General features: G+C 44.3%; 1 protein-coding gene across 6 annotated transcripts in view; it reads left to right on the top strand.

Annotated features, from left to right (window-relative positions):
* The window catches only part of RUFY3 (RUN and FYVE domain containing 3), a 137,060-nt gene extending 128,200 nt beyond the window's left edge, over positions 1-8,860 (top strand). For 5 of the 6 annotated variants that reach the window (XM_030190641.1, XM_030190637.1, XM_030190638.1 and 2 more), the window contains 3 exons: positions 5,895-5,922; positions 6,567-6,641; positions 7,294-8,509. In XM_030190641.1, coding sequence (XP_030046501.1) covers positions 5,895-5,922; positions 6,567-6,641; positions 7,294-7,437 — 247 coding nt within the window. In that variant the 3' untranslated portion in view covers positions 7,438-8,509. Of the gene's footprint in view, positions 1-5,894; positions 5,923-6,566; positions 6,642-7,293; positions 8,510-8,843 lie in introns of those variants that run through there. The other variant, XR_003940660.1, reaches the window with a different exon arrangement.
* Positions 8,861-17,292: the final 8,432 nt, after the last annotated feature.

The raw sequence follows: 17,292 nt of genomic DNA, 5'->3' as shown, positions 1-17,292 counted from the left end.
TTAGTAGTAAGTATTCCCCATGTAAAGAAATCATCTACACAACCTGTACCAGAATGCTCCCATGTGCTCAAGAGACTGCCATCCCAATATGATGCAAAAAAAAAAAAAAAACAACAGAGGGGAGGGGATAACACTGAAAGCCTTTTGTTCTCTACTATACTGCCCCTAACCCATACTGTAAGAGATCTGAGGTGCCTCAAGTATGGCGAAGCTCCCTAAAATTGTAACTGATGTATTTTAGGTTCCCATAGTAAATTAGCCCGCTGATGATGTGAAAGCATATATCTTTCAATCTGTCATTCCATTCTACCAGAACCCGTTGTTGAGCTGCCAAATAGCTTGAAAAATCGGGACCCCTATGCCTCCCTCCCTTCTGTTATGTTGCAATATTCGCCTAGCAATCTTAGGTGGGCGTTATTTCCAGATATAATGAAACATTTTCTTTCGTAAAAATTTCAATTGAGAAATATGGATGTCTATCGGGATAGTTTGACAGAGGTAAAGAAATTTCAGTAGGAGCATCGCTTTACAAACCGCTATATAACTTTTCCATGTATGGTGGAGCCTATGCCATCAGTCCAATGTGGAGGAAAGTTCTGGAAGCAGGCTACTATAGTTTAATTTCTAGAGTAAATTCAAATCTGAAGGAATCTTTACCTCAAGATATTGCATATGATTCTTTTCCCAACCAAAAAGTAAAATATTTTTGAGCATCAGAACTGTGTCTGGGTGTAAAGAAATAAGTAATTCAGATTTTGAGGCATTCATTTTTAAACCTTAAAGGGACCCATATACCTGCAACGCCTGAAGAATGAGAGGAAGAGATATGAGGCAGGGTTTCCCACTGTTAATACGATATCGGTGACTAGAGTGACTTTAAATTCCTCATTTGCAAAGCTAAACCCCTGTATGGATTGATGTCGCCTCACCTGTGAAATGGGAAAAGAAAGGGTTAATCTACCTTATTTCATTAATGGATTTATGCAAGAATCTGACAGTCCTGTCAAACCTTCCCCTGTTTCTCTGCATGATTTCTCTGATGGACTTGTTCTTCTGTGTTGTCTGTTCTCTGATCTTCTCTATCCCTGGGAATTGCAGGTCCTGTTAACTGGCTTGACCCCTTTTCTGCGGACTTTGTGCTGGTATCTTGGTTTCCACTTATTTTTGCTGTCCTAAGAGAGGACCACAGGCTTCCCCGTGTTAAAATATTGTGTTTACAATTGCATGAATCTAGAAAGATCCTAGGATTTAAGATTGTTTTCTTGTGATCCCATTTGTAACCCCTTGATATTGCCCTATTGCCTAATACAATGTTAAAGACTCCATGGAAAGCGCAAGTAAGGGTGAGATTGGGCATTCCTGCCTAGTACCCCTCCCCAACTCAAATGCCCCAAGAATACCCATCATTGCCCCTAATATGATTTTGTGGATTAGAATACTGTGCTCTCACCTACCCAATAAAATAGTCTATATATCCACTTTCCATTATGTAGCTTACCACTATTCCAGAACCTGTGGGATTGTTGTGTCCATCAACCAGCAGGTGAAGATAGAGGACTGAAAACTGAGCTGAGACACATCTCTTGGCATTCAGTCCAGCTCCTCAGTATTTTCTGTCTCCAGCAGGTGGATGGACACACTTTTCAGCCTCTGGTTCTGAGTGATTTTCTCCTGGTCAGTTGGTCCCCAGTTGAGCTTTGCGGGTGGCTTGAGTCTGCAGAGTCATATCTGGAGGTCTTCAGATCCTTGTCTATGGTGCCCCGAGAATTTACTTCTTCCCTCCCTTGACCACTCCCCTGTTTCCTCTAGAACTCTTCTTTTCCATCACAACAACCTTAAACAAAAAAAAAGAGGAGAAGGAAAGAAGTTTACTGTCCTGATCATTTCTCATCTGGGGCAAGACTTGTGGAGACTGTGAGCTTTGTGGGGAGCAGCTGACAGTGGTATGTCTGACTAAAGTTTGACTCAGAACCAACCACTTGAGGAGCTGCATGTTCTACTTGGTGCAGGGGAGGTATCCAGACTCACCGCTTGGGACACTATTATGCTGCGCTTGCCTGGGTGAATAGCGACTCCCACAGAGGCAGTTAAGCAGTGTTCCTGCTGTGGGGCCCACTGGCATTGGGTGTTGCAGTGCACGCAAGCCAGAAATCCTGCTGGATGTGGAGGAAGTGGTCGGCGGCAGCATGTCTTTGGATTTGGTGCAGCATCCAAATATGCTGGGGACTTTGGGCTCTCCGGCGGGGCTGGTGCACAGTTTGATGCAGGAGAGCACGGGAGCAGGCACCATTTTGTCAGGGCTGACTGGCAGTGAGTAACAACCGCTGTCTGATTATGTGTGGAGCACAGCCGCCATTTTACAGGCTTGAGACCTGACAGAGCATTCAGCTGCATCGAGATCTTTGTATTCTCTGGAGTTTGTATTGCTCATACTTCAGGCCTATTTACTGAAGCAGGTACAGTTGGAGTTGCTGCATGGTGCTTCAGTTTTTCAACCCAGTGCCCCTCCAGCTCCTAAGAGAACTCATTACACCTCCAGGAGTGGGCAGATAAGGCTATCTCTGCTTCTCCCTCATCTGATATGACCTCAGTTTGTTCAAAGAAGCCATTGTTGAAGTACTGAGGTTGTTTTATAAAGAGGAACTCAGTATTCTTATTTCTGAGGCACTGGTGATGCTTTCCATTGAGGAGCTTTTTGCTTAGGCTTCAGGAGTGCCACTTTCGTCGATCATGAAGATGCTTCTAAGACCTTCTCGATGCATCCAGACATTCAGGACCTAATTACAACAAAATGGTCTCAACAGATGCAGGGCTGAGAGTGGGAAGAGCCATTACTCGCCTCTCTTCATTAGTTCCAGAGAAGAAAGATACATTGCAACTTCTCAGGGTGGACTCTCTTGTTACTGCAGCCCTTTTTAACTGCCTGTTGTTGCACCTCAGTATATGAAAGTCTTCAGAAAACCTTGGTGCTCACCTTTTTAATGATATACATCACTCTTTCACAGGGACAATCTGATCAACAGGACTGCTTTAAGGTGATATCCAGTTCTCAATCTTTCTTTCAGTTGGGCCATATATTAGAAGGGATTTGATCTCTAAATAAGCATGTTATTAATGTCTTCAGGATAACACTCTGTCCCCATTGGAAGGATATGATTTAAAACTCTTGCTACAGATGATCTCACAGTCCCATAGGGATTTTTGTAGCCCATCCATCCCCAACTTCGTCACTATAACGCCCAGAAACCAAGTCAAAAATATGGGTTAGATGAGCCACAAATTGATGAAATTCTAATGCTGATAAACAAGTTAAAAAAATTAATTAAGCACTTGATCATTCTCATCAACATAATTTACATACACATTAAAATCTTCAAAGATAGGGGCTCTTTTACTAAAGGTTAGCACACGCTAGTGGACATGAGTGCCATGTGACTCATAGATGTAAAATAGGATGTGCAGCATTTAGCACACACTAATTTCATCACTGCACGCTAAGCTTTAGTAAAAGGCCCTATAATTAATTTCAGAAAACCAAGACAAATATCAGATACTTTGAAGCAGCAGGGGTAAATGAACATGGATATCTTTAGGGGTCCTATAAATTATGGCTCAAAAATTTAGATGTAATGTATATTTTTGATATTTGTTAGATTATTGTATTTTGATGGTTGTTGCATTTGATTTAAAATGGAAAGACTGAAGCACATGCGTAGGTATAACGTGTGTAACTCCACCTATATTCTGCCCTTACTCCTCCCCCAAACACACCTACACCTGGGTCATGTAAAAGTACATGCCTACTTGTGAGTGTGTGTATTGTATGCTGGGAGGGGGGAGATGTCAAAAGTGGCTAGTCTGACACTTGCTTCCATAATTACAATCGTGTTCTAAAGACAAGGTGTAACTTGAAACTGAATGTATAGAACAAAGTGGGTCAGTCTTCTGTTTTATTCGTATTCAGCGCACGTGTGTTATGAGGCTGGGAGGCCAGGCAAATATTTGCTTTCTGTTACTTAGCTTCTCCATTACAGTGGAAGGTGTTCAAGAATACTTTGGATATTTTCTCTTTATTTTATTACAAAATATGGTCTGTACTTAATTATTTTTCTTAACTTGTGATACAAGCATGTAAGAAATTTTTGTTTTGCTTTTATTCTTTCCAACCCAACAGACAAGTTGGAAAGAATTACAAATAAAGGGTTGAGATTGTCTAGGACAGTGGTCGGCAAACTCATTAGTCAACAGAGCCAAATATCAACAGTACAAAGACTGAAATTTCTTTTGAGAGCCAAATTTTTTAAACTTAAACTATATAGGTAGGTACATTGTTATTAACTTAATTAGGGTACTCCTAAGCTGGCCTTTGCTAAAAACTCAGTCCTGGCCAGCATTGTGCGGTGCAGTAGGACTGAACTCACTCAGTTGCCTTGGCTATTTCAAAGTGCAAGGAACTTGTGCAAACAGTATCTACCATTCACTACTTTTAATAGAATTACAGCATTAAAAGAATGAGAGGGAGGGGGGAGGGGTCAGTTGGGGGGAGCTGGGGAAAGGGGGACGGGTGGGGGAAAAGGGGAAAGAACAATAATAATAAAAGTACTTTGTTGTTGTTAGAATTGGTTAATGTTAACAAGCAGTGTGATAAAGAGGATTGTGTACAATACTCAATTACAATGTTAAACTGCATCTGCTTTAATAAAAACTATTGAATATAGAATTACAGCATTAAAACCGACCATTCAAGGAAACTGTATAACTCCACCCCCACCCCACGCAGCATGAGTTTGAGGTGCACTGCTACCCAGCCCTGCCCCCACCTGCCCACCACCCTCAGCTCCCCAACAGCCCTCCTCTCTCCATTCCTGCCGGCCGTAGCCACCCAGGGTTTAAACCTTACCTTTTTATTTTAAGTTGCAGCGACCGACGGCTCACTTCCAGGCTCCAGCTTTTCCTTTCCTGCTCAGTGACTCCCGCCCGCCCTCGCAGAAACAGGAAATACCTCATTAGGAAGGCGGGGCATTGAGCGGGAAGTGAAAGGCTGGAGGAGGTGAGCCGTCGGCCCGTCGCTGCAACTTAAAGAAGTTTAAACGCTGGGCGGCCTTCGGCAGGAGCGGAAAAAGGACGGTGGGCTGTCGGGGAGCTGAGAGCGGGCGCCTATGGACTGACTGTGAGCGCCGGACAGTGGCGGGGAGTGGACTCGCGGGAAGAGCCACACTCAAGGGGCCAAAGAGCCGCATGTGGCTCGTGAGCTGCGGTTTGCCGACCACTGGTCTAGGAGGCTAAATAAGTCTTCAAAAGTTTAATGGAAAACGATCAAATTTGGCAAGGGAGAAAAAGCAGTGAAAAGGCACATCAAGTTCGAAAATGGTCCAGACCTGACTGGGGGTTCCAGAGAACTAAGCCCCCACCCCCTAAAACAAGATAGCCCAATCATTTTTATGGGAGAAGCAGATCCAGCTTCTTCAGCACAGTGAAATATAGCAGAGAATTCCTCCTTTTAAACTGCCTCTCCCTTTTCTAAAACACTACCCCTTTTAAACCCCCATCTACCTCCACCACAAAAGTACCCCACATAACAATCCTCCATCCCACAACCACCCCACCTCAGTCCTATCCTACCCCAAAACTACCCCGTCCTCCCCAATTTTTCTAACCCTTCCTTTCTCTCCTCTAAGTCAGACATACACAGAAACAAAACAGCTATACACATGCTTATGTGCAGAAGTATTGGAAAGAATTCCATAAGCCATGCTCTGCATGCTTTTCCTCACTTGTAGTGTGGATATTCTGTGAGTGCATAAATACATATATATATACACACATGTTTGCGAGATTTTCTCTTACTGAGACTGCAGCATTGCTGACCTTTCATTTTATCTGTGTTCTTGCAGGGCACCTTCATGCACAGAAGATGTACAGGTTAGTAAATGGCTTCAGTAATACCTGGGATGTTGATGTATGCTCCAAGCCTGTGACAGTGGGATATAAAGTGAATTTTTTCACAACCAACCCTAATCCTCCACCATCTGGTCGAAACACGCATATTTAAATAAAAGTGTAGTAGCAGGATTCACTGGCTGTCTGCCAGCATTGGGAACAACTTAAGAGTTTGGTAGCAAAACTAAGGTCTCCTTAGGCTGCCGGAGAATCTGGCAAGGCTGAAGTAAAGGGCAGAGAGTAATGGCTGCTTGCACCACTTGAACCAAGGGAAGTTGAGGGTTTCTCATGACACTTGCCTTACACGTGCTGCAACTCATCCGTCCAGGGTTAGAGAGGGGAACTGCTGTTTCCTGGAGATCTTCAAATCCAGACACAGAAGATTGCCCCATGAATCTCACCACTTCCAGCAACTGAAACAACAGTTTCAAATTAACATTAAATCTGGTAGAATGGAAGATTTTTCTTGTATTGTCGTTCAGTCTCCTGACACAAAGGAAATCTATCATGGCCAGAAACATTTAGAAAATGGGGATGTTCTTGATAGGAACACAGCTTTATGAATTGATGATGTCTCTTAAAGTGAATCTGCTGATGAAACAATTATCTTTCTGTCAATGATATAGGATCAGCTTTCAGGGACTGCAGTGCCCCAAATGTGCCAGTTATGCCAAGCCGAAGGCAGCTTAGTGCAAAGAAAGGTAAGAAATTCTTTCAGCGGAGAGTTCCGTTAATCTCTATCCCTCTCACATTAGGAGTCATTTATTAATAGTTAACATGTGCTATCTACCGGAAGGCCCATTTTATTCTTGTAGGCCCCTCAGCATTTACTAACACTTAAGTGGAGAATAGCATGTGCCTAAAGTGTGAGGGCAGGGGTTTTCAGTCCTGGATGCATGGACCTGAATCAGAACTAGGACCCAAACCGTATGCTCCTCCCCCAGCAGCACTGTTCTTCGGGGTGTTGCAGGGATAAAGCTGAGTGCACACCAGTACTGATGGCATCCTCATAATATGTGACTGGTTATCCTGGAGACCAGACCTTTTTCTGGTCCTCCCTGCAGCAGATTGTTCAAGAGAAGCTGGTTCTTTAATCAGATGCATACAGAACTATTTCTCAAATGCTTGTTGGCAAAATCCTAAAAATCAGACCTTATAGCACTCGGGGATTAAAGTTTGCCATCAAAATCCCATTCTCTTTTTACAATTTTATAATGAGAATGAAAGACTTTGGGATGTCATAGATAACAACAATGAACGACACAGGTTGTTTGGATCACTACAGATGAGTAAGTGTAGTGCCAATTACTGACTGGCTGCCTCTTATGCATTTTCTCCTTCTTTCCGATCTAGATCTTGTGTAAGAACTGTGGCGGGCTCTTCTGTGCGGCCTGTTCAGTCAACGAACTACCACTTCCATCCTCCATTAACCCAGAGCGTGTGTGCAATCCATGTCACAAGCAGCTGATACAGCAATATTCAACAAGTCCATCTTGAGTCCCAAGATTCGGCAAGAAGCTTGGAGCAAGTCACTCATAACACCAGTGATAGCTACAGATGATTCAAGCTTCATGGGTTCTTTGGAGGATTCAGAGGGCCTCGTAGAGAAGTTTTTTTTCAGCAGCTAGTTTTCGAAGCAAATTCAAGGACAGATATCACTTTAGCACAACTAACATCATTTAGTCTGAGATCTGTGCTACAGTCAAGACGAGAGACCGCAGCAAAACGAGAAGGGCCTGGAAAAACTTCTTATGTATATGTTTGACTTCTAATACCTTGCTCTACTGTGAACAATATCACTTACTCCAGGAAAGTTTCCACCTTGGTGTTAAATCAGATTTGAGGAATTAGGGGGAAGGTGAAAGAAGGGGTATAGTGGTTGGGAAGTTTGCAGGTAATTTGAACGATGAAGGGACCTGTAAATTTGTGTCCTCCACAGCCATGCCTACTTGGAGGTGCAGTGAAATAAAATCGACTTTCAGCTTATCACTTACAGCTTTCGGTCCCCCTAGAACATAGGATTTCCAAAAGTAGCATTTCTGTGCTGCTTCAGGTACAGTGCCACAATTTACTTTGATAGATGACTACGTTGTCTTTTTGGTAAAGTGGATGCTAGTTGACCTGCTGTGTGGATAATCTGATAGATCTATTTCTTACAGACCAAGGAATGTAATGTAATACGTAGGAAAATGCTGCTGTAAGTTTCTTGATGTGCTAGACATCCTTTTTGTTGTTTCTCATTGATTTCAATATTATGGTAATGCAGGAACTGAACCCAGAGAAATGGTATGAGAGGGTCCTGCCCTAGTATTTGTCCAAGTTCAGTGCAGTCCCTAATTGTGTGTGTACAGAACCATGTGTGCATATATGTTTGCATGTACATACACATTTGAGTACACTATAGAAATATTTCCATGTACTCTGAGCAACTAGGGTGAGTGCTGTGAGGTGGGAAACTTGGAAACTTTCCTGGGACTGTTCCTGAGGCTCATTTACTGTATTCTGTACAGTTTCCACTGGTCTCATAATCTTTCTGGGCCTATGATGTGCCATTAAATGAGGCAAACCAGCCGGTTCAATTTGTCCTTTAATGGCAGCAAAGACTGTACTTACTGGAGGAAAGAAGAAGAAGAAATGCACTGTACTTGCTAATTTAAGAGGGTGAAAGGTACAATTTGTCCATAGGAAAAGAAATTCAAGGGCCAGGGGGTCATGATATGAAGGAGGAAGCTTCAGAGGAAATACTACTTTACTGAAAGTATGTTGGGTGTCTAGAATAACTGACCAACAGAGGAGGAGGAGAAGGATGGAAACCAAAATTCTGACAGAATTGAAGCAAACATGGCACAGATACAGTTGAGAGTGGTAAGGAAAGGGTTAGAGACGGGGGGATGTGGGTGGAGGTTTACATATGGAAACAAATTCTCAGTAGTGGACCACAGAGGGGAGATGATAAAAGGGACTGAATAAGAAAGTGATAACATGCAGACAGTTAGTTGGTAGATGAATAAGAAAGTCTGATGACCAGATCAATGTAGTTGGGGACGATTGTGAAGACTGGGGCAAGAGGAGCCATATTTGCTGGCATTCACTACATTATTGTGTAAGGTGAGATATGTGAATGGCAAAGATGGGGTTAAACCCTGAGAACCTTTGGTGTAGTTGAAGGATTATGGCCCCATAGTCCCCACTGTGGCCAGCTTTACTATATCTGGAAGTCTTAAAGGAGCAGGAGGAAAGTGCTGCAGAACAGAGAGTTGCACAGGGACAGAAATCTAACCCGTTCCTGTGGGAAATCTAACACGTACCCGCCCATCCCTGTGGGGAATCTAACACACCCCCTCCCGTCCCTACGGGATTCTAACTCATCCCCGCCGCAAGTAATCTCTGTCTCAGCTCTCGGCCTGCCCAGCCTTTGCCATGCTGCAGTCACTGTCACCCCCTCCCCCCCCCCAAGAAAACCAGATTCTACAAGCAGTAAAAATTCTAGTAAAGTAACTAAATCATTTTCTTCTGTATTCTGCTAAGATAGCAGACGTACAGATTAGGAGGACCCAAAGCGGTCCAAAACAAGTCAAAAATTACACAGTTTATACTTAATTGTTCAGCTGCCCTTAGGACTCACCTTTGGGTTTAAAAAGCAAAACCATGTGCATGTAAGGACTGATAAACGAGTTAAAGCAAATGCCCTTAATAAGTAATACTTGGTAGCAATAATGAAACAGTGATAGAATATTCACAAAGCAAGCAGCCCGAGGCAACAGATTTATTTTCCACTGAACATAATTAATGTTGTATGAACTTGGCGGCTAATACTGTGCTGAACTGGACAATGTTGGCACATTTAGACTGACGTTGGACAGAACTTCTGCATTAAGGAAACCCTTCCCTCTTTATTCAATACCTCTCTGTGACATAGTAGTAATAAAAAAGGCAAGTGCATTTTTATAATATACCACTGCAATCCACAAAACAAAAGGAGCAAATTCCCACATGCTGTCTTTTTTTTCTTTTAATGTAGGCACAGTAAAAAAAAAGAAAAGATTTTAAATTCTCCCAGGTTTCAACCTAATTCTTGTTTATTGTGGGATATAAACATAATAAATAAGTAAATAGGTTGTTTCGCACGATGTACCTTTCCAGGCGGCAGCAGCAGCAGCGTCCGACAATTCGACTCCGTTTCCCTCTCTGTTCCGCCATCTGACATCTTGATGCGAGGGCAGAACAGAGAGGGAAGTCTGTACTGCACATTTGCAAGTGAGTATGGTCACTTGCCGTTTATATGTTTGATTACTACTCTACCTATGAAAATTTATTCCATTATTATACTTCCTCTGTGTACATCCGTGTGCTACAGAAGTCAGTATATTTGAAAATATAAGTGAGATTAAGTAAAAATGCTACCAACAATAAAGAACAACGTGGATGCAGCAGCTCATAGGTTTATTTTTTGTCTTGAGTGTACGGCGATGACGGGTGCGCAAGGAAGGAGAAACAAAGACTACCCTGTCTTCAACTCACTAGTACTATTACTACTATTTAGCATTTATATAGCGCTACAAAGCGTATGCAGCGCTGCACAAACATAGAAGAAAGACACTCCTCTCTCCCTGGATGGCCTCCCCACACATATCTCGCATTACCCTGATGGTCTAGTGGCTTGCTTGTGGGCTGGACCCACACTTTCCTGCCTGCTCCTGCTGATCCTTATGTCCGTCAACAGTTCAAACGGCAGCCTCGCGAGACTGCCGCTTGAAGTCTCGACAGCCAACTTAAACAAGCGCCAGTGCCGGCGAAAGGATCAGCGGGCAGGAAAGCATGGAGACCTTTCCTGCCCAGATGCAAGCCACTAGACCACCAGGCTGATGCGAGGTATGTGTGGGGAGGCCATCCAGGGCTGAAGGAGAGGTGAGAGGAAGGGAGTTGAAGACAGGGTAGTCTCTGCTTCTTCTCCGCTCTGCTCCACGCGAACCCCGCAGGACCCGGGTTCATCCCCTCGGGATCCCCATGGACCTTGGTCCATCCCCACAAGATCCCCACAGTCCTGGAGGGGATTCCCACGGTATCTGCTTGAATCCCACTATCCCCATTTCCGTGCAGCTGTCTACTGCACAAGACAATAGAAAAGGATTGGAGGGGGGTGGTTTTGGCCTGGTTTGTTTTATTTATTTATATACTACCTGAAAGCTATCAAAGCAATGTACATTCAGGTACAAGTAAGGTAGTATTCTGGCCTTGAGGAGTATTCACAGTCTGACTTTGTGAATTTCCCAAGATCATAAGGAGCAGCAGTGGGATTTGAACCAGGGTCCCTTGATTCTTAGCCTGCTGCTCAAATCATTAAGCTATTCCTCCAAATCTGAGTATCCTTACCTGCCTCAGCCCTGTCCATGGTCTTTTATAACAGAAGGTGCAGAGGGGAGGGCCCAAGGCATTCTTCTAGCACTCTTTTCCTCCTGTTTGTCACTCCTGCCTTACATGCCACCAGGATGACAGCTTTCAGTTGTGGGAGGAGGGGATTATTGGTATACAGTGACCACGATGACCTTGCCCCTGAGTACAGGGGCTGTAATGGAGTGTAAATATATATTTTTTTTTTAACTTGGCTCCATTTAGTAAATTAATGGTTGTTTTTTTCTTCTGATTTTTTTTTTCAAATTGAAATCAACTGTGCTTTGACTATGTGGTGTTTAGTGAGAAATATTTTCCTTCACTAATAAGAAACATCCTGTTGGTTGGTAGTATATTGCTGGATACACTTTAGAGCTGGATTCCCTCTTCGCTTTTTACCCATATTGTCAGATCTCACTGATTTCTCAAAAAATCTGTCCTCAACTGAAGAGACACCTAATTAATGTAACTTATGAAAGGGTAACTTATGGTATGTTGTCAGATGGAATAAGATATTTGTACTGAAGAAGCTAACCCATAAAATGCTGTCAGACTGGTATCCCTCAGGGAGTTTCTTTGTGTGCTCTGATATTGCTTAGTTATTACTGAGTTATTTAATACAAATAAGCTGACCAGCCGTGGATTTTCCTGCATGGCATTCATGAAGTTCTATATATCTGATTTCCCTAAGAAAAGTGGGACTACATCTCCTTGCATGCAATATGGCAAAAGAGAGACTGGATCAGCCACTTTGCGTTGACCTGAGTGAGATGGGTTACTATACCTATTAGATACAGGGTCTTATTTATTTAGATTTAGCTCATACCTCTTTCGGTACTAGCTCAAGGTGAGTTACATTCAGGATCTGACTTTTAGAAAGGTGGAACAGGTCCATGCATTTGATAAGCATAAAACCAGGACTGGATCAACCTACTTTGACATAGGAGTAGAGCCAATTTATCAGCTCTATGGGTATCTCCAGGTAAGTGAGTGGTGGGGTTTATTATAATTACTTGGTTTTGATTGGCCCACTGACAGCTCTTAGCCATTCACAATGCAGTCAAGTTGTTCTGAGCCAGTTTCATTTATATGGGGTGCTTTGAAAAAATTCTGTAATATTTTTAAAAATTCCAAATGGTAACTTTTGCACTTTATGCAAACACCATTTATATTAGACTAGTAAAAAAGGCCCGTTTCTGACACAAATGAAACGGGCGCTAGCAAGGTTTTCCTTGGAGTGTGTATGTTTGGGAGAGTATGTGAGAGTGACTGTTTGAGAGTCAGAGTGAAAGTGTGAGTGTGTGAGAGAGAGAGTGAGTCTGGGTGTGAGTGTGTTTGTGAGAGAGTGTGTGTGAGAATGAGAGTGTGTGTATGTGAGACACAGTGTGAGAGAGAGTGTGTGTGTCTGGGCAACAGAGAGAGTGTGTGTGTGAGACACAGATTCTCTGTGAGAGTGAGTGTATGACACCAAGCGAGTGTGTGAGTGACTGTGTGGCACATAGAGAGTGAATGTGATACTGTGTGAGACAGTGTGTGAGAGTGAGAGTCAGAAAGACATTGTATATGAGAGAGAGAGTGTGAGCCGTGCCCTCCCAATCCATGGCCATCTGTCCCCTGCCCCCTCCATTCATCCTTTTCCAGCAATTCCCCTCTGTCCCTGAGCCCTGCCCTCCCAATCCATGGCCATCCATGTTTGTCTGTCACCTGCCCCCTCCATTCATCCCTATCCAGCATTTCCCCTCTCTGCCTGAGGCCTGCCCTGCAATCCATATCCATCCATGGCCATCTGTCCCCTCCATTCATCCCTATGCAGCAATTCCCCTCTCCCTGAGTCCTGCCCTTCCAATCCATGCCCATCCATGCTCCTCTGTCACCTGGCCCCTCCATTTTTCCCTATCCAGCATTTCCCCTCTCTGCCTGAGGCCTGCTCTGCAATCCATATCCATCCATGCCCATCTGTCCCCTCCATTCATCCCTATCCAGCAATTCCCCTCTCCCTGAGTCCTGCCCTTCCAATCCATGCCCATCCATGCTCATCTGTCACCTGGCCCCTCCATTTTTCCCTATCCAGCATTTCCCCTCTCTGCCTGAGGCCTGCTCTGCAATCCATATCCATCCATGCCCATCTGTCCCCTCCATTCATCCCTATCCAGCAATTCCCCTCTCCCTGAGTCCTGCCCTTCCAATCCATGCCCATCCATGCTCCTCTGTCACCTGGCCCCTCCATTTTTCCCTATCCAGCATTTGCCCTCTCTGCCTGAGGCCTGCTCTGCAATCCATATCCATCCATGCCCATCTGTCCCCTCCATTCATCCCTATCCAGCAATTCCCCTCTCCCTGAGTCCTGCCCTTCCAATCCATGCCCATCCATGCTCCTCTGTCACCTGGCCCCTCCATTTTTCCCTATCCAGCATTTGCCCTCTCTGCCTGAGGCCTGCTCTGCAATCCATATCCATCCATGCCCATCTGTCCCCTCCATTGATCCCTATCCAGCAATTCCCCTCTCCCTGAGTCCTGCCCTTCCAATCCATGCCCATCCATGCTCATCTGTCACCTGGCCCCTCCATTTTCCCTATCCAGCAATTTCCCTCTCTCCCTGAGTCCTGCCCTCCCAATCCATGCCCATCCATACTCCTCTGTCCCCTGCCCCCTCCATTCATCCATTTCCAGTAATTCCCCTCTCTCCCTGTGCCCTGCCCTCCTAATCCATACCCATCCATACTCCTCTGTCCCCTGCCGCCTCCATTCATCCTTTTCCAGCAAGTCCCCTCTCGCCCTTCCATGACCCCCCCCCCCCCTCGCATCCATGCTACTCTCTCTGCCATGTCCCAGCCTGGGCCGCCCTCTTCTCCCCCCCCCCCCCCTTCGCATCCATGCATCCCTTTTTTTTATTCTTTTTAACTTTACCTCCGTGGCGGTTCGTGCAGCGAAGCGTCAGGGAAGGAGGCGGCGCTCCCGACGTCTAGCTTTCCCTTCGCTGTGACACAGCGAAGGGAAGGGTAGACGTCGGGAGCGCCGCCTCCTTCCCTGACGCTTCGCTTCCGGATTTGTTTGTTTAGACGCGAGGGCGGGGCAGAGACGGCTTGCTGGCTTCACAACACGAACCCCACGAACCCTTTCAGAACGTTGTCCTCATTAGAACGTTCACGGTGCGTTTTATTATATTAGATATGGCAAATTTTAGGCATCTGCCGTGGCTTGATTTTTTTAAATTTATTTATTTAATAAAAGATAATTTTTTTTAATTTATTTATTTAATAAAAGATAATATAGCTGGAATAGATGATTTGGGTGTACACAATTCAAGGTCCTTAAATTGTGTACACCCAAATCATCTATTCCAGCTATATTATCTATTTTAGTGGTATCCACTTGCAATGATCAAGGGCTGCAAATGGCTTGAGTAATCAGGCTGTTATGATCCTACTGGGACAGGCAGAGTAGCGACTGGCTTTCACTCCTGATTGGTAATGTCAGAGATTGGGCTGATGTCTGAGGCAGCTGATGTCAGATGCTAGACCCTATTTAAGCCTACCTCTACCTGCATAGGACGCTCTAGCGTTATTTCCTTCAGCTGTGCGCTTACCTTGTTTCTGCATAGTCTATGCGTGTGGCACAGTGTGTATTCTCTTTTGTGTGGTTGCCATTACACTCTTTGTGTACATAAGTATTGCCATACTGGGGAAGACCAAAAGTCCATCAAGCCCAGCATCCTGTTTCCAACAGATCCCAAAACATACAAAACATTTTACACTGCTTATCCCAGAAATAGTGGATTTTCCCCAAGTCCATTTAATAATGGTCTATGGACTTTAACTTTAGGAAGCCATCCAAACCTTTTAAACTCCGCTAAGCTAACCGCCTTTACCACATTCTCTGGCAATGAATTTCAGAGTTTAATTACACGTTGAGCGAAGAAAACTTTCTCCGATTCGTTTTAAATTTACTACATTGTAGCTTAATCGCATGCCCCCTAGTCCTAGTATTTTTGGAAAGCGTAAACAGACACTTCACATCTCCCCGTTCAACTCCACTCATTATTTTATAGATCTCTATCATATCTCCCCTCAGCCGCCTTTTCTCCAAGCTGAAGAGCCCTAGCCGCTTTAGCCTTTCCTCATAGGGAAGTCGTCCCATCCCCTTTATCATTTTCGTCGCCCTTCTCTGCACCTTTTCTAATTCCACTATATCTTTTTTGAGATGCGGCAACCAGAATTGAACACAGTATGCGGTCGCACCATGGAGCGATACAAAGGCATTATAACATCCTCATTTTTGTTTTCCATTCCTTTCCTAATAATACCTAACATTCTATTTGCTTTCTTAGCCGCAGCAGTACACTGAGCAGAAGGTTTCAACGTATCATCAATGACGACACCTAGATCCCTTTCTTGGTCCGTGACTCCTAACGTGGAACCTTGCATGATGTAGCTATAATTTGGGTTCCTCTTTCCCACATGCATCACTTTGCACTTGCTCACATTAAACGTCATCTGCCATTTAGACTCCCAGTCTCGTAAGGTCCTCTTTTTTTCACAATCCTCCCGCGATTTAACGACTTTGAATAACTTTGTCATCAGCAAATTTAATTACCTCACTAGTTACGCCTATCTCTAGGTCATTTATAAATATGTTTAAAAGCAGCGGTCCCAGCACAGACCTCTGGGGAACCCACTAAAGGGTAGTTAGTGGGGTTCTTTGAGTCTGTAGTCTTTTCCCTCTGATTGCTTTGCTGTTGTTCAGCTGTGTACTGCTTCTCTGTGTGCTCTACTGTTGTTCAGCTGTGAGCTGTGTATTATGCCTTTACTCTTTCCTGCCATGTTTGCTGGGTAAGCTCGTGGGAGCTTACTTCCTTCGTTTGGTTCTTGTGAGGACTACCTTGTCTAAGCTGTGTAGCTTGAGTAGTCTTTCTGTGTAGTCTGCCTTAACTCTTTACCTTCTGTATCTGTTGTTTGGATCTTCTGAGGACTGCTCCTTGCCTAGCTGTGTAGCTTGAGCTGTCTGTGTGGTGTCCCTTTTACCCTTTACTTACTGCAGCTCTCGTTTGGATCCTGTGAAATGCCACTTGTTCGTTTAAGCTGCGTGGCACAACTTAAGTTGCCTCTTTGCATGGGTTCCCTTATTCTGGTTGTTGTTAGTATACGTGTGTTTGGACTTGTGACTTATGTTGGTGACTGTGTGTGGCGCAGTGTGCGCAGCCTGAGTGCCAGTCCCTGCCTGGATTCTCTTTTTCCCTTCTCTCGTGTGTTTAGGTTCCAGTTCGGCCTTGCAGTCCATAGGAGTAGTCTCTTTCCCTTTCTGGTGGTGCTCACTGGTCTCCCTGAGTGTGCCGGTTTTGTAGCCCTTTGTCTCGGTATATCGTGAGCTAGTTCTGCCCTCGGCCTAGGTCCAAGGGCTCATGATAAAACTTAACACAGGCAATCCCTAATGAATACTATGAACAGATTTCCATACAATGGGCATGTCCTAATGAATATACAAGTGTTACTGCCTCCAAGCCATTTGCAGCCTTGAGGACAATACTATTACCTTATTGTCCAGGGAATTTGAGTTCATGGCATAGAATTCCTTAGGTTGATTGATCTTTTTAAATGGCTTGGTTTATGTAAATTCTTAGCATGCTAGAAACTAACTCTAATACCATTCTCAGCTTTATTCACATTAATTGGGGGGGGGGGGGGGGGGTAGAGACTTGAAGGAGGGAAAGAGGACAAGAATCTATCCCATTTTGATTGTTTCCACTGTGATATCCTCAAGTACTGGCTAAGGGGTCCTTTTACGAAGGTGTTCTTACAACTTAGTGTACGTTAAGTGCCATACAGCCATTAGTGCACCTTAGTAACTAAGGACCCCTAAGAACTATGTCCTCCCCAGTGTGTAGGAAATAGAAGTCCTCAGCTGCTCCATTCCCTTAATATCTGCCACACCACTGGCAAATTGACACAGCCATCTCACTGATTT

This window comes from Microcaecilia unicolor, chromosome 2, assembly GCF_901765095.1.
Source record: "Microcaecilia unicolor chromosome 2, aMicUni1.1, whole genome shotgun sequence".
Taxonomy (NCBI): Eukaryota; Metazoa; Chordata; class Amphibia; order Gymnophiona; family Siphonopidae; genus Microcaecilia; species Microcaecilia unicolor.
The sequence above is the reverse complement of the archived record's forward strand: the minus strand, read 5'-3'. Positions and strand labels throughout refer to the sequence as shown.